General features: G+C 44.0%; 1 protein-coding gene across 3 annotated transcripts in view; it reads left to right on the forward strand.

Moving 5' to 3' along the window:
- The first annotated feature begins 339 nt into the window (after window positions 1-339).
- The window catches only part of NT5DC1 (5'-nucleotidase domain containing 1), a 267,029-nt gene continuing 243,807 nt past the window's right edge, over window positions 340-23,561 (forward strand). Inside the window, exons 1-6 of one of the 3 annotated variants that reach the window (XM_075924007.1) lie at window positions 340-646; window positions 4,839-4,930; window positions 8,367-8,438; window positions 11,939-12,045; window positions 13,350-13,429; window positions 18,678-18,759. In XM_075924007.1, coding sequence (XP_075780122.1) covers window positions 395-646; window positions 4,839-4,930; window positions 8,367-8,438; window positions 11,939-12,045; window positions 13,350-13,429; window positions 18,678-18,759 — 685 coding nt within the window. In that variant the 5' untranslated portion in view covers window positions 340-394. The remainder of the gene's footprint in view (window positions 647-4,838; window positions 4,931-8,366; window positions 8,439-11,938; window positions 12,046-13,349; window positions 13,430-18,677; window positions 18,760-23,561) is intronic. The other 2 variants (XM_075924008.1, XM_075924009.1) reach the window with 2 other exon arrangements.

Consider the following 23,561-nt stretch of genomic DNA (forward strand, 5'->3'; position numbering starts at 1 on the left):
GCTAATGTGTCCCTAATTTTGGTTGAGAAAATATGGTCACCATAACTGTGCTGGAACTATACAATCTGAGGAGGGGGTTTGTTTTCCAGGGACACAGGCCTCCAGCAGCAAGGGAGGAGAAAAGTAAACGCTCCCCTGAGGTGAAAAGGAAAGAGCCAGGCTACCAACGCTCTTCCCCGTAAATGGCGAGCGATCTCTGGCGTCTCATGAGGACCAGGCCATTACACCTCTCCCTGATGCCCCCATCAGCCAGCGCCCCGCATACGTGGCCGGGCGAGCAGTGCCACACGGTGCAGGGGAGAGGGGCAGGTCCCAGGAGGGCTGGTGCCGACGGGACACCCCATTTAGCAATTACGCTGCAAGCAGGGACAGAGGGGGGCGCTGCGCCTCCGCGATGCCAGCACAGGTCACCCCTGCCCGGGCGGGAGCAGGTGAGCTCCTGGGGAGCGGCGAGGGCGGGCCGGCAGCAGCGCGTGGGGAGCAGCCGCGGCAGGAAGCAGTAGCAGCGCCGCTTCCCTTTCCCGTGGCCAGCCCCGGCGCCGCCCGCGCAGCAATGACCCGGCCCTTCTCTCTGGCCGCCTGCGACGCCATCGGCTTCGACCTGGACCACACGCTGTGCTGCTACCACCTCCCGGAGACCGCCCGGGTGAGTGGCGGGGGGCTGGGCTGGGCTCCCGGAGCTGCGGAGCCAGCTTTGCTGCAGCCTTTCCCGCCCCGCCTGCAGCTGGGGAAACCCCTGGCAGCCGCCCAGCCCGGGCAGTTCGGGGAGGGGTTGCAGCAGGTCCCTGGGCGTCTCTGCCTGGGTTGGCTGCAGCGGGGCACGCGAGGAGGCGCGCGCTGCTTTCTCCTGCTCCTCGGCTGCACGGCGCCCGGCCCGGCCCGAGAAGCGAGGCCCCGCCCATAGGTTCTTGTGCCCAGCTTGTAGCTGCCACCGCCCCGCCCAGAGCTGGCTGCAAGACAGAGCTCCCTGGGGTGTTCTCATGGGAAGCTGCAGAGCTGGTCAGGAGGCTGTCTAGCTCCGCTGCTTTTGTTGACATTGCCCCGCTTTTTAAATTGTGAGCAGCTGGGCAAACTTACACCATTGTTTTAATAAGGGTACTTGGGGGTGGGGGGAGATTTTTAACTCAGGGTCTGAAAATTTAGTAGGGACGCATCTTAAGTAGAATGTACCTCTGGATCTTGTTGAGATTAAATTTGCTATATGCATGTGTGTTTAGTTACACCTTCTTGGAAGCTTAAACCAAAACTATCTGTTTTGATCTCTGTCCCATTCTAATTCAGTAGAAATTTGAGCCCAAGTAAAGTGAATGGAGTCAGGCTTGGCTTTGACCTGGCTGTGTTGCTCAGCCCTGAAAAATTCACACCCCAAGTCACATAGTGGTGTTGACCGCGTTAGGGTAACAGAACAATTCTTACCGCCTCTGGGAGAGGAAGATTAACTACAGCAATAGGAGACATTCCCCATCCCCCAATGATTTACCAGGAGAGGAGGAGGGATTTGAGCTTAATTAGTCTCCAGACGAGAAGATGAGCAGGGATTTGATAGTAGCTTTCAAGTACCTGAAGGGAGGTTTGGAAGAGGATGGAGAGAGGCTGTTCTCAGTAGTGACCGATGGCAGAACGAGGAGTAATGGTCTCAAGTTGTGATGGGAGAGGTCCAGGAAAAACTATTTTACTAGGAGGGTAGTGAAGCACTGGAATGAGTTACCTAGGAATCTTCATGCCTAGAGTTTTTTAACTCCTGACTTGTCAAAGTCCTGTCTGGGATGATTTAGTTGGGGTTGGTCCTGCTTTGGGCAGGGGGTTGGACTTGATGACCTTCTGAGCTCTCTTCCAGCCCTGGGATTCTATGATTGTATGAGTGTAAGTGGTGTCCATAGTGACGTGCTACAGTGGCACAGCTAGAGTATTTCAAGTGTAGACAAAATGCCAAATGTTCGATTTTCTTAGCCTTTGTAGCTGTAACACTCTTAGGAGCTGAGTTTTATAGCTGTTGAATGCAGAGGCAGCTACCATTGAAGAGCGTGGTAAGATCTTAGCGTCTTTGAAATTCAGGCCTTTAATATTTTTGGATGACTCATCTTCATTTGATGACTAGTGAAATCTTAGGTGCTTAAAATAAAATGTTTAGCATATGAGCATGCAGCTTCTTTCTGAAGCTTCAGAATCTGTTGTTCTTACTGGGAGGGAGAGGTGAGGAACTGTTTATTTTCATCTGTTTCACATTGCCTTACTTCACAAAAATGTCTTGAGTGTGAATATGTGCTGGAAATGCTTCTTATAAAGCTTAGGCCTGGTCTACACTAGCGATGTTAAAATGCATTTAGTTAAGTAATTGTGTAACTACTGAAAACTTCAGCGGTTACATGGTTATGCGTAGGAGGGTAGGTAGTTCACGCCTGCCACCTTGCACTGCTGCCACTGTATCAGGATTAAGTGATAAATGCTAGCTACAAGAAGACATCTAAATGCTCCAGGAGGCCTGATTATGTACTCTCCTACATGTAACCATCAAGTTATCCAGTGAGCCTAGGCATGTCACTTCAGGAATGCTGGGCCGAAAAAACTATGTGGATGGAAACCCTGCACATGGGCAATGGTAAACAAAGTGTCTGGTGGATCATATGGAGAACCCCAGTGGGCTGGATGCGGTCCATGGGCTGCAGATTGTCCACCACTGCACTACAGCCTTGCTTCCACCAATGTACATGCCCTGCTATAGCAACATAATTACTCCATCTCCACAAGAGGCGTAGGACTTGTGTTGGTGTAGCTAGGGTGACGTAGTGTCCATGTAGATTATGGGTTATTTAGGTCAGCTGTTGGTTGTCATTGTCAATTTCACAGCTTCATGCAGGAGCTGGAAAATAAACAAGAAAACTGCTCACAAATCATGCTGTTACCCCAAGGCGAGAGGGTGGGCTTCAGCTAGAGCCTTTCTGCCCACCATGCTCTTAGGGTACGTCTAGACTACCGCGTTTTGTCGACGGAAGTTTTGTCGACAGATACTGTCGACAAAACTTCCGTCGACAATTTGCGTCCAGACACATGGAGTTCTGTCGACAAAGCAAGCCGCTTTGTCGACAGAACTCCGTAGTCTGGACGCAATGTTACAGGCAATAACACCTTCTGTTGACAGAACTCTGTCGACAGAAGGTGTTTTGCCTCGTAAAATGAGGTATACCAGCGTCGACAAAACCGCGGAGTTCTGTTGACGTTATGTCGACAGAACTCCGCGGTAGTGTAGACGCTGGTATTGTTTTGTCGACAAAAGTCCACTTTTGTCGACAAAACTAGGTAGTCTAGACACACCCTTAGTTACTTGCTCTCAGCCAGGCTCGTTCTCAGGCTCAGAGGTCAGAGCCAGGCTGCTATTATATCCTGGCTCCTTGCTTCCAGCAGGGGCTGCTGCCCAAGGTCCCTACTCACCTTCTGTACTAAATCTGATTTGTCAGTTAATAATGTGTTCACTTTTTTCATTGTATTCCTTTGCTATATATGGTCATGCCAGTTCTCTTCCAGAATATGATCTGAGGAAGTGGGTCTGGCCCATGAAAGCTCATCACCTATTAAACCATCTTGTTAGTCTTTAAAGTGCTACATAGTTTTTCCTTTTGTTTCCCCGTGTTGTTTCATTGACTTTTGTTTCTTCCCTAAATACCATCTAGTTGCAAGTTTACACTCTAGAATGTTTTGCAAGACTTGCATATGCCTTGTCCCTTTTCTTTTTTCCTTCCACCTATACGCTACATCTACACTGGCACCTACTTGCGCAAGAACTGCTTTGCGGAAGAGTTCTTGCACAAAAAGTCTTCCACAAGAGCATGTCTATACTACTGGCATGTGCTTTTGTGGAAGAGATGTGTTTTTGTGCAAGAGCGTCTGTGGCAGTGTGGATCCTCTCTTGCACAAGAAAGCTCTGGTGGCCATTTTAGCCATAGAGGTTTCTTGCACAAGAAATTCATGTTGCCTATCTACACTGCCCTCTTGCGCAAAAGGGCTTATTCCTCGTGGGGAGAGAAATAACACTTGCGGAAGAAGCCCTTTTTTCCGATGCTAGACTGTAAATTTACTTGCACAAGAACGTGCGTGCAGTGTAGACACCCGGCAAGATTTTGTGCAAGAACAGCTGCAAGAACAGTGTAGACGTAGCCATAATGTCTACATTCATTCACAGAATGTTGCAGGATGATTTTCAGTAATTAATATTTGTGATGGCTCCTGTTGTTATTGGTAAGCCAGCTATGATAGGTACAGTTCATTATGATCACACGAGTCACTGGATTTTGGATTTTGATATTGAAAAATTAATATCCAAAGTTTTCCACTGAGAGATCCATTTTTGCAAAAAAAAAAAAAAAAAGTAATTTAGTTGACAATACAATTGTCCTTCAAAAAATGGTTAAGATGTCAACTTTTCAATAGCCTGACTTCCACTTTCAACAGCATTTGTCTGAACTAAAGCTTTTCTGGCTCTAGGAAATGACTAGTTGACAGGGTTTTTTTATGTGCTGCTATACATGTAACATTAATGTATTACATAGCTTTCACAAAGTGTTCTCAGAAATTCAGCTCTGCAATGTTTTGGCTTTTTTGCCAAAATAAAATTGTACATATTTTCTGTCTGTTACTTAATTCTTGAAATTTCATCGTACTGCAGAAACAATGGCAAACAGTATTTTAAATGTCGCTGTGACTCATGATTATTTAAAAATTAATTAAAATTAAGAATTGATTTATAAATTCAGGGATAAGTTCTCATATTAATCACCCATTTTACTTGTATGGGTAAGGAAAGTTTTTCTTTTTTCTTTTTTTTCTTTTTTTTTAATTTATAGCTTATATATGATAGCTTTGCCCGGTACCTGGTAACTGAGAAGGGGTATGATAAAGGCTTGCTGAATATAACTCCAGAAAGCTGGGACTTTTGGTAAGTATTGTTTAAAAGTTTCTTATTTCCTTGATTCCACAATTTTTGTGAGGCTGGGAAAATAACTTGTATTACTAAAGAGCTGTTATGATTGTGAGACCCACCAAAGAACCTATCTCAAGTTCCTAAATCATTTTTTAAAAGTCAAATTATATTGAATGACACAATTCCAAAATAATAAATGGCAGAGCTGGTTAAAATTTTCTTAATTTAAAGGTTTCAAAAAATTTGAAAAAAACATTAAATTAAAATTCTCTCCTTTTGAAAAAGTTGAGATTTGTCAACCAGCTTTAATAAATTCTGAGCCATTACATATAGATTTTACAAAAACTAGTAAATATTATCCTCATTTTATGGTGGGAGAAAACTAAATTGCATAGAATTTAATTGACTTTCTCATAGTGTTGCAGCAAGTAAATTGTGGTTTTAGAACCCTAGGCATAAGCTTTTTTGTCAGTGTCATCACATGTGCATGTCTTAAATTTCTTCCACTCTTAATATTTTTCATTTGTGAACAGGCAAGATACTGACCTATATTAAAAACCTGGATCTCTTGGCTCTAGATTAGCCGTTTAAAACGTGTTCCAGTTCCAAAGATAAAGGCAATGTAATATGTATGCACTTACTGGTGAATCAAAACAATAGCTAATATAGTTTTCATTTTAGGTCTAAAAGCTAATATAGTGTTTTCAGTGTGATTACTTTTTAATATGATCCTATTTCAGATAAAATGTTGTTTGGTTTATTCATTTACAATGTTAGCATTTGGAGTGAGATATCTATATTTGGAGTACCGTCTTTTAGCTAATATTCCCCGCTCCCAAATATACCCCGTGGTTTTTGCTTTTTGAGTTAAAAAAATCTTGTATACCCTGCACATGAGTATAACCCGCAGGATATACAAGGCTTTGCCGGGGGTATATTTATGGTGGGGGAAAAGGGGGAAATCAGCCAGCCACTCACCGCCCGGATCCTGTGCAGCGGGATGAGCACTCCCCCTGCTCCTTCCTACGGCTGCGGAGGAATCAGGCAGTGAGCGCTCACCGCCTGGAATCTGGAGGCTGGAGACTGTGCAGGAACCGGGCGGGGGAGTGCTCACTGCTCGGTTCCTGCACAGCCGGATGAGCTCTCCCTCTGCCCCTTCCTACAGCTGCGGAGGAATCGGGCGGTGAGCGCTCCCCCGCCCAGAGGCTGGAGGCTGCGCAGGAACTGGGCCGGGGAGTGCTCACTGGCTGGAGGCTGCGGAGGAACCGTGCTGTGAAATGGTGTGTAAAAAAAATTTGGTATACCCCACACCCGAGTATACCCTGTGGGGGGAGGAGGGCAGGAGTTGTAAAAACGAATATAACCCACAGGTTATATTCACTAAATTATGGTAGTCTTTTCATCTCAGTGTTACTTTTATATACAGGCAGTCCCCGGGTTACGTACAAGATAGGGACTGTAGGTTTGTTCTTAAGTTGAATCTGTATGTAAGTCGGAACTGGCGTCCAGATTCAGACACTGCTGAAACTGACCGCCAGTTCTGACTTACATAGAGAATCAACTTAAGAACCCCAGGCGTCCCCAAGTCAGCTGCTGCTGAAACTGATCAGCAGCTGATTCCAGGAAGCCCAGGGCAGAGCAACTCTGCCTCGGGCTTCCTGTAGTCAGCGCTGGTCAGTTTCAGCAGAAGCTGACTTGGGGACGCCTGGGGCAGAGCAGCTGGGGTGCTACTGGACCAACCCAGCAGCACCCCATCTGCTCTGCCCCAGACGTCCTGATTCAGCCGCTGCTGAAACTGACCAGCAGCGGCTGAATCAGGACCTGGGGCAGAGCAGCTGGGGTGCTGCCGGGTTGGTCCAATAGTGCCCACGGGCGCTGCAGGACCAATCGGCAGCGCCCCAGCTGCTCTGCCCCAGAGTCCAAAACAAAAGCCTGGTCAGCAGGGGGGGGGGCACACTAGCTGCGCCCCCCCCCCCCAGCAGACCAGGGACACGGGGAGCAGAGCCGCAGCGGCAGCGGGGTGCCGCGCCTCTGAGGCTTTGCTCTGGCAAAGCCTCAGAGGCGCGGGACCCCGCCACGGCTGCGGCTCCAGTCTGGATGCCTGTGGTCTGCTGGGGACGGTCCCCAGCAGACCACAGGCACCCTGACTGAAGCCGCAGCCGCGGGGGGGTCCCGCGCCTCTGAGGCTTTGCCAGAGCAAAGCGTCAGAGGCGCGGGGAACCGCCGCTGCTGCCGCTTTGACTGAAGCAGACCACAGGCACCCAGACTGGAGTGTCCCCAGCAGACCACAGGCACCCAGACTGGAGCGGCAGCAGCGGCGGTTCCCCGCGCCTCTGAGGCTTTGCCAGAGCAAAGCCTCAGAAGTGCGGGAACCCCCGCTGCTGCCGCATGAGACCCGGTGCCTGTGGTCTGCTGGGGACGGTCCCCAGCAGACCACAGGCACCGGCACCCAAGTGGCAGCAGCAGCGGTTCCCGCGCTTCCGAGGCTTTGCTCTGGCAAAGCCTCAGAAGCGCGGGAACCCGCCCGGTGCCCCTGGTCTGTTGGAGAAGGTCTCCAGCAGACCAGGGGCACCGGAGCAGCTTACGAACGGGGCTTTCTCGCCCCGACTTCCGGGGCGAGAAAGCTCCGTTCGTAAGTGCGGATCCGTCATAAGTCGGATCCGCGTAAGTCGGGGACTGCCTGTACTGAAACATCACGATATGAATATATGCATATTGTGTGGATACGAGAGGGCTCTAAAAATTCCAGAGTTCATTCGGTATGGCTGCGGTTGAATCATATGTATGTTTTCCATTCTTTGCTTCTCCAAACAATATAAATCATTACTTGGCTTCTTGTCCTAATTACATGAACTTCTATTTATCTGAATGTATCTTAAATGTTTCAGATTAATGAAACTGCACTGTAGTTTTACCTTCATGTTGAACTATAATAAAACACCCGTTAATGTTTGGGCTGTCAGGTAGTCATTTGTCCATTCTAACTAGTAGTGAGCCCAAGTAACTACGTACTATTAACTAATTAGATATTGTTACTTCTTAATATAAAATTCCAAATAGCTAAAATGCACACACTTGGGCTGTGGAAATTTAGGCCCTCATCCTCCAAACACTTATAAATTATGTTTATTGATATGAGTAATCTTACTGAGTTTGGAATAATCCTGGACCCATTGAAATCAGAGGAGTTTTGTTATTGACTTTAGTATGTCTAGGATTTCACCTCATATGTTTACTTATATAAATAAAGGAGCTTCAGAGGGTAGCCGAGTTATAAAGTTACTCGTGTGAAAGTCTTTAGAGACTGAAGGCTTCTCTTTGTGTTGCAAAATTGCATTCTAGTTATAACTGTATATCATTTGAAACGTCTGTGCTTCACTATCTGTCAGATAAAATTTCTTATCTAATTACTACTTTTCTTGTTTCTTCTTTTAAATAAACTTAATTTTAGCTTTAAAGGATTAGCCTTGGATCTGGAAGATGGAAACTTTCTTAAGCTTGCTGGAGATGGAACAATTATGAGGTAATATTCTTTAATTTTTACATCTAGAAAAATTGCATAATTTAAAGCCTGCATCTGATGATTGGAACAGCTATAAATATTTATAACAGTAGTCACTATATGTATTTATTTATTACTAAGTGCAATATGTATAACTCTGTGCGCAATCTGCTTTAAAGGTACATATGTAACTTTTTGGTGATCGGTCTTTTATAAATAATGGCACAATAAAAGTCACTTTTAGTTGCTAGTTTGAAACATTTCTCTCTCTCTCTCTCTCTCTCTCTCTTTTTTTTTTAAATAACTGCTTAATGTTTTGATATTGTACTCCTTTGTGATTTCCAAGCTATGTTAGTGGATGCTGTCAGAGGAAATTGGTGTGCTACAGCTTGGACCTCCCTGGTCCGGCAGCCTGGGGACCTGAGGTGTCCCAAACTAGGGAGTTTGCCGGACCAGGGGAGGTCAGTGCTCCTCTATTGGCACCTCACTCCCGAGTTCCTCTCCCTAGAACTCCCAAGGCTACAGCTCCCACCCTGCTGCCCATACTGCCACCAGAATTCCCCGTCTGGTCGCTGATAGCCCTGCTGTCTCTGGGGGTTCCCCAGGGCTCTCCTGCCATGGCCGTCTGCCTGCCACCCACCCAGATCACTGCCAGCCCCACTGCTGATGAATGTTTGTTCCCTGGGGGAGCCCGGCCAAGGCTCCCCTGCCTAGCCCCGCTCTCACCAGAGATTTCCTTGCTGGGACCATCCGGCCACCACAGTCCCACTGCTATTGGGGATTCCAAGTAGTTCCCCGGCCAGGACTAGTCACCTGACCCCCCTCCCTTTGGCACTTCCCTGAGGTTCCCTGCCAGCCTCATTGCTGGGGCCAGTCCTACTCCTGCTGGGGATTCCCTGGCCTGGGATCACGCAGCTGCTGCCTTGACCCACTGCCACTGAGGGGGTTCCCTGGCTAGGACAGGGGCTCCCCGTTCACTGCCTGGCACTGTTGATATTGGGAGTTCCCTTGCTAGGGTGGGGCTTCCCACCCACCAAGCCTTGCTGACGCAGGGGTTCCCTAGCCTGTCTGGGGCTCTGCAGCCGCTGCCTGGTCCAGCCACTGCTGGGCCAGCCAGGGCTCCCCAGTCCTGCATTCTGCCGGCTCTCAATCCTGGCCTCCCAGTCTCTTTGGTCCAGCATCATCCATGGCCCTACAGGATCATGTATGTTGCCAGACCAGAGATTCCCAGATTTGGAGGTTCAACCTGTACTGTTTTTTCCATAGAGGACTCTTGGAGTGAGTATAGTTACTGAAACTACTTTTGCTTGTTTACCTGATATGTCAAGCTATCGTATTCATAGGCCTTGATCCTGTATTTACCTTTATGTGGTGGAAATATTGTCATTTACTTCAAGAAGACTAATCACAGTGTACCAAGTTAAATGCATGCTTATGTCTTCGCAGCACTGAGGCCAAACCAGTAGCATTAGATAGCTGGTGGACAAAATCATTTCTCATTAGCTATAAAAGATATAGGAAAACTTGTACTTTGAGGTGGTAAAAATAAAGTGTGGGAAAACTCTACTCTTTTCCAAAGACAACATTCTGAAATTTGCAAATTTTCTGCCTCTTCTACTTACAATTTGTGTAAATGCTGATAATACAAAAAATAAAACCCAACTTTAATTGCAAATTTAAAAAGTGGAATGAATATCCACCAACAAAGTGTCTTATGAAAAAGTAATAGAGATGTAGCCATAGTCTCCTATAGACAACCACCTAACCTCAGGATGATTCTTACCAACAACCACAGGACATACCACACTAATACCAAACCTGGAACTTTCCCTTAAAACAAACCCCGATGCCAGCTTTGTCCACATATTTACTCTGCTGACACCGTCATTGGACCTAACTATGTTAGTAACAAGATCAAGAACACATATTCCTGTTCATCCAGAAATATAATTTATGCCATCATATACCAACAGTGTCCGTCTGCTATGTATATTGGACAAACTTCTCAGACACTTAGCCAAAGAATCAAAGCACACAAAACAGACATCAGACAGTTTCACAAAGAAAAAACAGTTTCTTGCCATTTCAACCAGACAGGGCATTGTCTCAATGACCTGACCACATGCATCTTGCTTCAAAGTGACTTTAACACAAGACTACAAAGGGAAGCCTCAGAACTGTCATTCATGCTTAAATTTGACACTTTACGAATGGGAATGGGCCTTAACAAAGATGCTAATTATCTTACCCATTACAAAGATAACTTCCCCAATTATTACCCCAAATATCATTATCTCATAGATGCTAACCTTCCCCCCACCCCCTCTCTGTTCTAAAATCTGATTTGTCAATTTTATATGTGTTCACTTTTTTTTTAATTGTATCCCTTTGGTATATATAGTCATGCCCAGGGCTCGCCAAACCATGGAGAGCCCCACTTGCCAGCTGCGCTGTCCAGCGATCTGCGCATGCGCAGATTGTTCTGCACATGCGCAGATCACCCAAACCCGGCTCTTCCGGGTTGTAACCTACTCGCCACGGGCGAGTAGATTGCATTATTTGTCAAGCCCTGGTCATGCCAATTTTCTTCCACAATTTGTTCTGAGGAAGTGGGTCTGGCCCATGAAAGCTCATCACCTAATAAACCATCTTGTTAGTCTTTAAAGTGCTGCATAGTCCTGTCTTATGAAAAAGTTCTAATCGCGACAAACCTCTTACATACAACTGGTAGTAATTAGAAGCTGACTGTGCAAGAAGCAATACTCCTGCAAATAACTTTGTGTGGCTATATTAACCTTCCTGCACTGAGCTCATCACTGGATTAGAGTCCATAATGGCAAATCATACGGTGTTATCTCGAAAAAAATGCTGGCATGCTGCAGAAAAAAGAAATTACATGCTTTCCCTCAGATATGTTAATTGGACGCAGAACATGGATTCTTGGCACTCCTGAAAATAATATAATTGGAACTATTTTAGAAGATATCCATATATGTTTGAAATTAATATAAAATGTGTTTTGACTTTTTTACTTTATTTTTTGACTCAAAGACTTTTGACCAATAGCCTACAGGAGTGCTCAATTCCGTTAAGAATGTTTACAAGAAACAAGACTAATAGATGGGATCTCAGTTAAGAGGGACATATACTTGTTGCAAAAGATATATTTTTTCCCAGTTCATATTCCTTTTAATCAGAGCAGAGGAGGATCATTTGTATCATTAAAGAAAACATCCTTAGATGAAAGGGTAGATTTGGTGATCTTATTTTCAGCAAGGCACTATGAATTTACCAGAGAACTTCTGTATCTTCTGTGTCATGAGAGAATCAAGCCCAGCATTTGAGAGAAAGATCTCTCCCTTTCCCCCAAGAACAAATTACTGAATGGAGAGGAAATGGGAGCAGCATCAATCACATAGACTAGACCAGAATTTGATTATTTATCACAAAATTCTGTGCACTATAGGAAATTTGAATGATTGTAAATAATTGTAATCTTTGTCACACAATGCATCAATTAGGGCAAGCCATGGTACAAAAAGTATGACTCATGAAGAGATCTTGGAAATATATGGCAGGAGGGAATGGAAGCACTTTAAAACATTCAGTGGAATGGTCTCCCGCTCAGGTAAATATAGATAATTTCTTTATTTTAAACTTCATGAACTTGGCTACTGCAATACTTGCTGCTGTTAGGCAGTTTTTCCCATAAACACTTAACATATTTTTTAATTAGGAAAATGTAGGGAGCTGGTTGTCTTGGGGATTGCTAAAGGCATATGTAGATTATCACCTAATTCTCAGCTTCATACTGAGCTCTTGTTAGCAATGACAGGTTGTTAAGATTGATTGCTTTTTGCCCCCATATGAAACAAGTTGGTGGTCTTAGTCTAGTTTTGCTTGTAAAATTTTCCTTTGGGATAGGTTTGATTTCCTTGGGAAATTACACTGAGGCTACCATCTTGCATTATTTTGGGCAAAGTGTCTGCAGATCTTTACAACTTCCGCACATTGCCATCTCACTGCTCTGGACTGTCTGTTATTGACAGCCTCTAAGTATAGATGTAGAGAACTGAATGGGCTTGGAGACTGATCTATTCTCTCCCCTGTGGGGAGCGCTTTTCCTCCATTTCAGGAGGGAAATTTGCATTCCTAGCCTGTACCTGTTCTGTCAATAAATGAGGGACTTCAGTTTTTACAGTTTATATATATACAGAGGTTTGATGTTCAGATGCTCAAATAAACTTGGCCTCCTTAGGAACAAAGTATATAAGGATTTAAAAATGCTTAGGTCAATACCATATAAGAATTTTCAGGATGAAGTCTGTTATTACATCCATAGCTTTGCTCTTGGACAGTTCCATTGAAGTATACAGATAGCTACCCATGTTGGGTAGGTAGTTGTATATCTTATAAGTCTACAGGAGTGGAATCCTGGGGTAAGATCCTGATCTGTTCTTCTATAAGGCACAGCAGGGAACTCTCAGCCCCCGGAATGCGGTGTTGGTGTCTTCATAACACTTTTACACCTTTCATATCCTGGGCTGCTCTGGAGAAGCCCCCAATATGCTTAGTCCCAGATGCCTGTCCATGTTACAGCAGGCTGAGCTATGAGCCACAGTGCTGCCTGGAATCTACAAAGCACTGTGGTCTGCAGCCTTGCTGCTAAGATACCTCTACATTAAGACTTGTGAGGATGTTCACAAAAGGCAGCCTTGTGACTGTCTTTCTTAGTTCTGCAATATTTTGTATTGGCAATAAAATGATAGCCAGAAAAAGAGAGTCTCACGTGTAACATTTGCCAGTGGCCAATATTTATTCCCAGTAAAAACACAATGAGAATTTTAAAATTAACCATTTAAACACAGGCTTTCCCCCCAATTAAAATATACAGCATAGTTTACAAACAAATGTTTCTTTCTTTTTTTATAGCTAAATATTATTGCTTTGATAATTATTTTGACCTGCCAGGAGCCCTTCTTTGTGCCAGAATTGTGGATTGTTTAGACCAGGTAAGAATTATATAATTTCAAGCCCATTAATAGAAAAGAAAATATTGCAATTTTTAATTTTTTTTTCCTTTCTCTGCTCATCACTTTCTCTCCTCCCATCTCTAAACACACAAAGCACTATGTTGACTAATGAATTTTCTTGACACTTATGCTAAGAAATGAAATATAAATTGTGTTGGAGCATTATCTTCCAATTCTACAGTGTATGTAAGTGCTTTAGTAGCAGAATCAGGATCAATGGTATGGTCAAAATATATTCTTTCACCACCAGAGGGCACACTTAACTAGCATAAGAATAGTTAAGTGCTTGTCCACCTCAGGTCTTTCTTGCACTCAGAATGGTATTCTTAAAAACTTAGAAATTGAAATATGATATAATGTAACTCTTACAAGTGACTTGTTAAGAAAGAGATAGTTAAGTTGGTTCAGAAGGTTAAATCTTCCAATGGAAAATTTTTAATACTCGTATTAACTCTACATGCTACAGATAAGTGTATAACTGGGAATATACCTCTAGAGGTGGAATCATTTTGAAGTTTGCAGGTGTTAAACCGAACCACTGGTGAAATTCTAGATGACAATATTTGTACAGTCATCACAAGAATATATAGAGCTTTTTACTGAGACAAGTACGTAGTTCTTACCTCATCTAAATAATCTACAATTCCCCCTGAACATAATGCCTTCAAGTTTCATTGAAAAGTGCACGGAGGTTGAACTTATGTATATTATTTAATAAAATATGTATCCCTTCATTGCTATAGTTAGTTTTCATTCTGATTAATAATACTAAGCTTTATCTCTGTTTAAAGGAAGAGTATCCTTATCAGACTATCAGAGCTCCTAAATCTTTGATGTGTTTATCCTCACAACTCTCCTGGGAAGTAGTGAAGTACTGAAGCACAGAGAATTAATGAGTTGTAGGTCACACGGGTGGTCTGTGGCAGACCAGGTAATTAAACCCAGATCATAGAATCATAGTGCTAAAAGAAATCTCAGGAGGTCATCAAGTCCAGCCCCCTACCCAAAGCAGGACCAATCCCAATTAAATCAACCCAGACAGGGCTTTGTCAAGCCGAGAGTTAAAAAACTCTAGGGACTGAGATTCCACCACCTCCCTAGGTATCCTATTCCAGTGCTTTACCACCCTACTAGTGAAATAGTTTTTCCTAATATCTAACCTAGATCTCTCCCACTGTAACGTGAGACCATTACTCCTTGTTCTGCCATCTGTCACTACTGTGAACAGCCTTTCTCCATTCTCTTTGGAACATCCCTTCAAGAAGCTGAAATCCCCCCTCACTCTTTTCTTCTGCAGACTAAACAAACCCAAATCCCTCAGTCTCTCCTCATAGGTCTTGAGCTCTAGCACCCTAATCATTTGGTCGCCCTCTGCTAGACCCTTTCCAATGTGTCCACATCCTTTCTATAGTGGTGGGCCCAGAACTGGACACAACACTACAGATGTGTCTTCACCAAACCAGAATAAAGGGGAATAATCACTTCTCTGGATAAGAACATAAGAACGGCCGTACTGGGTCAGACCAAAGGTCCATCCAGTTCAGTAGCCTGTCTGCCAACAGTGGCCAACACCAGGTGCCCCAGAGAGGGTGGACCGAAGACAATGATCAAGCAATTTATCTCCTGCCATCCTTCTCCAGCCTGACTGGATCTGCTGGCAGTGCTTCTCCTAATGCAACCTAATATGGCATTAGCCTTTTTGGCTATAAGGGCACACTGTTGACTCATATCCAGCTTCTCATTCACTATAATCCCCAGGTCCTTTTCTGCAGAACTGCTTACTTAGCCATTCAGTTCCTAGCCTGTAACAATGCTTCGACTTCTTCCGTCCCAAGTGCAGGACTCTACATTTGTCCTTGTTGAACTTCATCAGATTTCTTTTGGTCTAATCCTCTAATCTGTCTAGGTCATTCTGGACCCTATCTGTGCCCTCCAGCATATCTACCTCTCCCCCTAGTGTCATCTGCACACTTGCTGAGGGTGCAATCCATCTCCTCATCCAGGTCATTAATAAAGATGTTTAACAAAACGTCCCTAGAACAGATCCTTGGGGCACTTCACTAGAAACCGACCGCCAACCTGACATCAAGCCATTGATCACTCCCATTGGGCCTGACAGTCTAGCCAGCTTTCTGTCCATCCTACAGTCCATTTATCCAATCCATACTCCCTTAACTTGCAGGCAAGAATATTGTGGGAGACTGTGTCGAAAGCTTGCAAGTCCCAGGCTAGTATCTTACCTACAGAACCATTCTCTCACTGTATGAGTTCACTGCGTGCTGGGGAATCTGCTGTGTCTCACTGAGTTGTTGATGGTTATTCAGAATTTGAGAGCCTGATACTTGGCTTTTGGATCATGTTTTCATATTGTATATTATTATTGGGTCTGCTTGCTGAAAAAGTCAGTGCAATTCAAGTTAAAAAAACACAGCTCTGAAACTCTCAAAGGTAGTCCAACATTGCTACAGAAATTCATTTTTATAATACATTACATCTCAAATATTAACCTTTTAAAAAGTATTTCTTATTGTATTATCTGCTGTCATGATTATGAGGGTTAGCCAGCAGCCTGAGAACTAAGAGGTTAACCTTACCTAAGTCAGGTAGGTTCAGCCAATAGGAATGTAGGGAGGAATTTCAAACCGGGACAGAGGAATTTTTGTTTTTTCCCTCCTTTGTCCTGGGCAGTTTTCTCTCCATCTACTGAGGGGGACAGACAGAATGTCTCCCTCCAAGAATAGACTCTTCACTCTTCTGTAAGTAGGGTAAAGTTTAGATAAATCTGTTAGGTTTGATTGTTTTATGGGTTGGGAAATGGAATCTGATGTCTGTGCATTTAAAAATGCTTTTGCTCTATTTTGTAACTAAGCTCCTGGCCCATGGTGGGTTTCTCCTCCATGGCTACGTCTAGATTGGCATGATTTTCCACAAATGCTTTTAACAGAAAAGTTTTCCGTTAAAAGCATTTGCGGAAAAGAGCGTCTAGATTTGCACAGACGCTTTTCTGCAAAAGCACTTTTTGCGGAAAAGCGTCCGTGCCAATCTAAATGCGCTTTTGCAAAAAAAATCCCCGATCGCCATTTTCGCGATCGGGGCTGTTTTGTGCAAAACAAATCTGAGCTGTCTACACTGGCCCTTTCGTGCAAAAGCTTTTGCGCAAAAGGACTTTTGCCTGAATGGGAGCAGCATAGTATTTCCACAAGAAGCACTGATTTTTTACATGAGATCGTCAGTGTTCTTGCGGAAATTCAAGTGGCCAGTGTAGACAGGTGGCAAGTTTTTCCGCAAAAGCAGTTGCTTTTTTGGAAAAACTTGCCAGTCTAGACACAGCCCATGAGTATATTACTTTGTAACTTTTCCATCTAGTCATTATGCTTGCAACAGGAATATTGTGGTGATGATAAAAGTTCTTTCTCTTTTCTTTTCTTAACCTGGCATTGGTTAATTTTTGAGTCCTGAATTGTACTTTAGGGGTGAGATTCCCTAAGTGATCTCTCCCCTGATTTTCTTATCAGTACTTGGGTTGTGGCAGTGGAGTTTTATCCCCAAAATCTAGGTTGTTAAGATTTTGGGAGGAAGTTTTTTATCAAAGCCTGGAAAGGTAAGGTTTTGGTGTACTTTTGCTGGCCCCCACATCAGCATTTATCATGCCAAAGTGGGGAAGGAGCCATGACACCTGCACCCTGCTGCTATTTACCATTATTATGAGCATGGGAACACCTTTAATCTGTCATGTGTTTAATTCTGGATTGTTTAATTCTGGATATATTTCAAGAGACTAATTGCAGTTTCTGATGTTACTAAATGGTCTGGGATTCAGAGATTTGAGAAACTGCTTCTCTCCCTATATGTTGAGATGGAAATTGAGATCAGCAGAGACAGTTTTGCTGTCAGTTCCTAGATAGATCCTTCTAGGAATGGTGAAAGTGTACCTTTCTTGAATGGAGACAGTCTGTCTGTGGAATTGTTTTCCTGGCTCATTTTGCCAGAGCGGGGTTCAACAGATTTCAAAGTGTGATGTAAAACATTTGTGCTTAGCCAGGCTTTTAGATATATGTATTACCTGTCATTGGGGAGGAGTTATTGGCAGGGCCACTGAGTCTTAGTGGATGTTCTTGCCATTTGTAAGGAAAGAATGTGGGGCAACCAGAAATTTGTTAAAAATGCCATGAAAATGATTAGATAGGTAAATAATATTAACCTGCCAGTTTAAAAACAAAACCTTTGTCCTTGGGAACTGAATTTCATATATCGGTATCGAGTGAATTATCTGCAGTTGTTGTTCTAAGTACTTATATGGCCCTCTTTATTGTCATGTTTCTCGGCATGGCACAAGCATTTAATTTTTGTCCTCTAAATACTCTTGTCAGCGAGGAAAACATCCTTCAGTGGCAGATGTGGAACAGACAGATTGAGAGATTTAAGCCCAGATATTTAAAAATGTTTTAAAGGTATTTTTAATGGTTTTACAATACTTGACAGATCTAAGAACCTAAGTCTTACCGACTTTTATAAGTGTCTAAGTCAATTTTCAAATGAAGACCCAGGCTTGTAAAAGCAAATCTACACTTAAAATGCTGCCTCAGCGCAGCTGTATCACAGTAGCACTTTAATGAAGACACTTGGTAAGTCAATGGGAAAAAGCTCTCCCAGCATTTTAGTTATTCCCACCTCCTGGAATCACCATAGCTATGTTGGCTGGAGAAGCTCTTCCGTCAACATAGCACCATCTACACTGGGGAGTAAGATCAGTGGTTCATTCACTTGATTACGGATATATGAAATTCAGTTTCCAAGGACACAGGTTTTGTTTTTAAACTGGTAGGTTGATATTATTTACCTTTCTAATCATTTTCATGGCACAACGTCACTTAGGAGTGTAATGATGTCGCTCACACGCCTGAGCAACACAGTTACACAGATATAGGTCAGTAGTGTAGACTAGAGTTATGTTAGATGGGATGGCAGAACAGAGTTAAGCAATGCCTAAGGACCTTGAAAAATCTGGATCTGAGTGACCTGTCCGAGATGAGACACAGTCTATGGAAGAGTCAGCTACTGAACCCTGATTTTGTGAGTCCCGGGCCATAACACTTTGCTCTCAAATAATTGTTATTTATTGATGACATTAACTTTATTTTCTCATGTAATAGCTCATATTAACTGATATCAGACAAACTCATGGGGGGGGCAATTATTTTTATTTATTTATTTTTTACTTTTACAGCATGGCAGACGGACAAAATACAACTTTTGGAAGGATGTGATTGCTGCTGTACAACATAACTATAAAACCTCAGCTTTTAAAGGTAGGTGACTTCGTTCAAGACATGCTTACTACAATAGCTGAAAATATTTGGAGGCATGGCAAAATTCAGTTTTGTTAACTTCACCAGATAATAACAATATTTAGTTTTTAAATAATGTTTTAAAATTTTGATCCATCTAAACTTTTATAGTTGCACAAAAATATGGGTTTCAAATATTTTTTATTTTTAGCTATTTAAATTTTAATAGTTACAGGATATTATAGGGAATCAGACAATAATTATTTAATGGAAGTAGTTATTGAGGTTCAAAAATTAAAATTTTATAACAATCAAATCACAGATTGTCAACATCACTTGTAAAAAATACTAAGTACAAATTTTAAAATCCGTCTCTTATTTGACTGACTTTGCAAGTCCTTAAAAGTTGATTTTCGTTGATGGAAATATTTTTTATAAGTTTGTCTTTCTATTGGGAAAACAAAAACATTTACAAATAAAAATCTAACCTGTCCATGTCTACTTATAGATTTATTGAAGCAGAAACTGCTACATTTGCTTTGTTACTCAAATTGATCCTCATTAGAAATAAAAATGTGTTCTATGCATGTTTACAATGAAATGGTTACTCTGGACAGACTCCACCTTCTTTCAGCTTAAGCATTAGGAGTGATTTTATACATTTGTGGGGTGCTATTTTAAGGAATTACCATGATTTAAAAGAAGAATACTGTAATTTATGTATGGACACTGTATACAAATATGTTCCTGTGTTAACTATGATTTTCAACAAGACCAAAACATATTTGCAAAATATTAAGGGAGTATTCAGCAAATCATTTACTTTGTTGATGAACACTGAACATTCCTATCCCTCTAATTTTGCCTGGATCCACTGATATGATGATGCTGTTTCGCCGAAAGATTAATCTATTACAACTTTGTTTTAATAAGGGTTAAGAAGATGTTTTAATTACAAATGCTATAACACTATGGTTCATATTTACTGGAACTGAAATAAATAGGACAATGTAGACCGTTTGATCTGTGAATGAGGTAGATAAAGTTTTTATGCTGACTTTCTATTAAAGTGAGAAATGCCGGGAGTCTATGCCAGCCTCTGATGGCTATAGCAAATGCAAATGCTGCCTGTGAGAGATGCATGTCTCACAAAAATGCATTCATTGTTACAGCCTGACAGCAAGAGCTCACAAGGATAGGGAGCTCAGAATATACATGCTGTTCTTTGACAAAGCCCTACACCCCCACCCGCATAACAGGGGCAATAAAGGCTCAAGTGTGATGTCCCCTCAGAGGAACCTCTCAAGCCTCTCACTGCAAAAAGCGCAATCAAAAACAAAGCCCTCACCAGCCCGCTCCTCCATCATGAATAAGCAAGAGAGATGAACCAGGCACCCAGAGCATTCAAAAAGCATGAGCCACCTCACTAACAGGCTCAAGAACGCACGCTAAACAGCCTGCAAAGCGCCTGATAAGGGCTGTGAATCAACAAAGGCACTGCTGGCACTGGCGCACACCCTGCAAGCCCCCGGTGTGGCTTTCGCCTCCTACACTGAGAAAGGTTCAGGCAAACTCCCACCCCCTCAACGGTGTAGACTGACCCCAGATTTCCCGGGGTTCCAACAGCACCAATGCCTCCACTGCCAGCACTGTCAGACTCGGCCCGAGGCATAAAGCATTAAGCCATTGTCGTTCCCCAACGTGGCAAAACACGTTTTCCATCAGTAATTGATAGGAACCAAGAACCAGGTCCCCGAGCGAGTCCTCAGCTTGGCATTGCTTGCGCTCCCCCCTGTAAATGTGAGGCTCTTTGCCCTCGCCACACTCAACTACATTATTGCAAATTAGTGCCTGCCAAGGGAAGACAAGGAGTGTGTACTCCTATAGCTCATTGGGGTGCGCTCTGGGGAATGAGGAGTGTCCCCCTCTGGGTCAGTGGGTGGCCAGTCCAACCCACTACATGCAGTTCAAGTCTGATCCAACCCATTAATGAGCCCGCCCTAACACAAGGTAGGCTGCCCAGGTAGACAGTCAATAAACAGTTAGTAGCCCGGCCCTAATGCAGGACAAGGGCAGCAGTAATTAAACAGTTAGGAAGCCCATCCAAACGCAGGGGAGGCTGCAGCACTTAATCAGTCAAATAAACAGTTTGGCTACGTCTACACTGGCCCCTTTTCCGGAAGGGGCATGTTAATTTCAACTATCGTAGTAGGGAAATCCGCGGGGGATTTAAATATCCCCCGCGGCATTTAAATAAAAATGTCCGCCGCTTTTTTCCGGCTTTTAGAAAAGCCGGAAAAGAGCGTCTACACTGGTCCCGATCCTCCGGAAAAAGCGCCCTTTTCCGGAGGCTCTCATTCCTACTTTTGGACAAGCTAGTTTGAATTAGCAAAATGTTAATTCGAACTAGTTTTTTGTCTGGATGCGTTAGTTCGAATTAGCTTAGTTCGAATTAACTAATTCGAACTAAGTTAGTTCGAATTAGCGCAGTAGAGTAGACATACCCTCAGGGAATCCAGCCTTAGGGCAGGGCAAGGGCTTATTCCAGGTGAAGTCCACAGCCAGTAAGCACAGGTAAGCAGTTGGTCTCCTTGTTCAGGAGGGATTCAGGCACTTTGCCTGTGGCTGCAAACTGCAGGAGGAGAGACTGCCACCAAATCAAGAGGTGACAGGGGGACATGGGCCCTCCTTACACCACCATGCCCAAACCCAGGGCCTTAATAGCAGCCAGTAGTCAGCTGCTAGGTCAGCATGGGTCCAGTCAAAAACTCACTGACTTGTTATATCGGGGTCAGTGGGGGTCCACACCGCAGCCCACTGACCCTCAGCCAGACCAAGGTTGGCTATCCCTGGGCTAGTTCCAATTCTCCCATCCGTACCTTGTACCTGACTCCGTGGCAGGTTCTTCAGGCCGCACAGGTTGGGAACCTCCGGCCACAACAACAGGCTCACTTGGTAGTCCTCCAGAAGTGGGCCTGGAGGCCCAGTCCAGTTGTCCTCTTCCTCCGGCTCCGGTTCCCCCCTTCAGCTCTGGTTCCTCAGCAGGTGGGATTGGGGAGGCTTCTGGCTCCCCAGCTGTCTGGGATGTGTAGACCTCTTGCTCCCTTGCTGGCTGGGTAGAGAAGGCTTCTGGATCCCTCTCTGGCAGGGCCCCAACTGGCCTTGCAGGCAGCTCTTTTATATCCCTGGCCCGCCCCCGGCTTCCTCCTAGGTGAGTCATCCAGGTGATCCCACCATGGCTCAGGAAAGGGCGTTTCCTCCTCCGGAGAAGTGGGTGGCCATTCCAAGCTATTACAACTCCTCACAACACTCATCCCCAGAGAGAGCACATGCATCATATGGAGCGCACAGATTATGACATATCAATACCCCCTATGGCATCCCAATTGGCAATACTATCCTCAGCGTCATAGCCGCTGGTTCCCCTATCGTTATTGGGCACCACAACACAGCTCCACTGCCCCTCCCACACCAGCACAGAGATTATTGTCTTCTATACACTTTAACCCGTCACAGTCTCCCACAGAGGGCATTGACCCCAAGGAAGAACAGACTAAGGATAATCCAAACATCCAACAAACAGACATGCCTGTATGTCTTCTGCACCTGATGAAGCAGTTATTCTAAACAATTCCTCATCTACTGACAACCTAAAACACATCAGTCAGGCGGCTGTGATATCAGAACTGCAGGAGAAGTAGTATAAGCTTCTAAAGAACTTTCATCCCTCTACAAAGACCAAAATTGCACTGCCTCTAGATGAGGCAATACTTGAAGCAGTGAACAAAGTATGGCAAATGCCAGCCACAACTCCCTCCCCACAACCATCAAAAGAGCAGATAGAAAATACTTTGTTCCATCAAAAGGCATGGACTGTTTATTCTTGTACCCTCAATCCAATTCCTTAGTGGTTGATGCTGCAAATCATAGGTCTAAAAATCCTCAATATAAAACAAATATACAAGACAAAGACCACAAACACCTGGAAGTGTTTGGCAGGAAAATGTATTCCTTCTCAACCCTTTCATATAGCTAACTACACAGCCCTACTCGCTAATCACGACTTTGACAATTATGCAAAACTAACGCAACATCTCCCAGATGATAAGAGACTCATTCTCAAAGCCATCATTAAAGAGGGGTATACTATTTCTTATACAGCCCTACAGATGGCTCAACACCACGGCAAGCGCTACGGCAACATCCATAGTAATGTAGAGCTCATCCTGGCTTCAAGCAGCTGGAGTTCCTAAGTCCTCCTGGTTAATGTAGAAAACTTACCATTCAATAAGGACAAATTATTCGCTGCAAAGACCAGTGAAGCCTTGCATCCTAGCAAAGACTCACACACCACCTTATGCACACTAGAGATGTATATGCCGCCTCCTCCCCCCACTCCCCGCCCCGAAGGAAGCACTATAATCCCTACCAAAGACATAGGGACACAACCTTTGACAGACAGCAGCAACATCGCTCATTTGATCAAAGTCGATTCCAACCACAAACTCAGTGGAGAAGAGCCCCAAACATACACTCTTCCGCGACTCAGTCCTCTAGACAACAGGTTTGAGAATTTGGTTGAGGGTCTGCCCGACCTTCCCTCTACAGCAGTGCCAGGTGGATCTGACATCTTCCACCCTTGTGCTTGTGTCCTTTTTACAACCAATGGGAAGAAATCACGACAGATCGGTGGATTTTAGAAATCATCAGTTGCACTCTGTCCCTTTCATATCTATCCGCCCAACCTCCTTCTCCTCCCCCCGGCTTCAGGGACCCTCCTCCACCAAGAAGTCCAACACCTTCTCAATATAGGAGCTTATAGA

Source organism: Pelodiscus sinensis, chromosome 3 (genome assembly GCF_049634645.1).
Source record: "Pelodiscus sinensis isolate JC-2024 chromosome 3, ASM4963464v1, whole genome shotgun sequence".
NCBI classification, from domain to species: Eukaryota; Metazoa; Chordata; order Testudines; family Trionychidae; genus Pelodiscus; species Pelodiscus sinensis.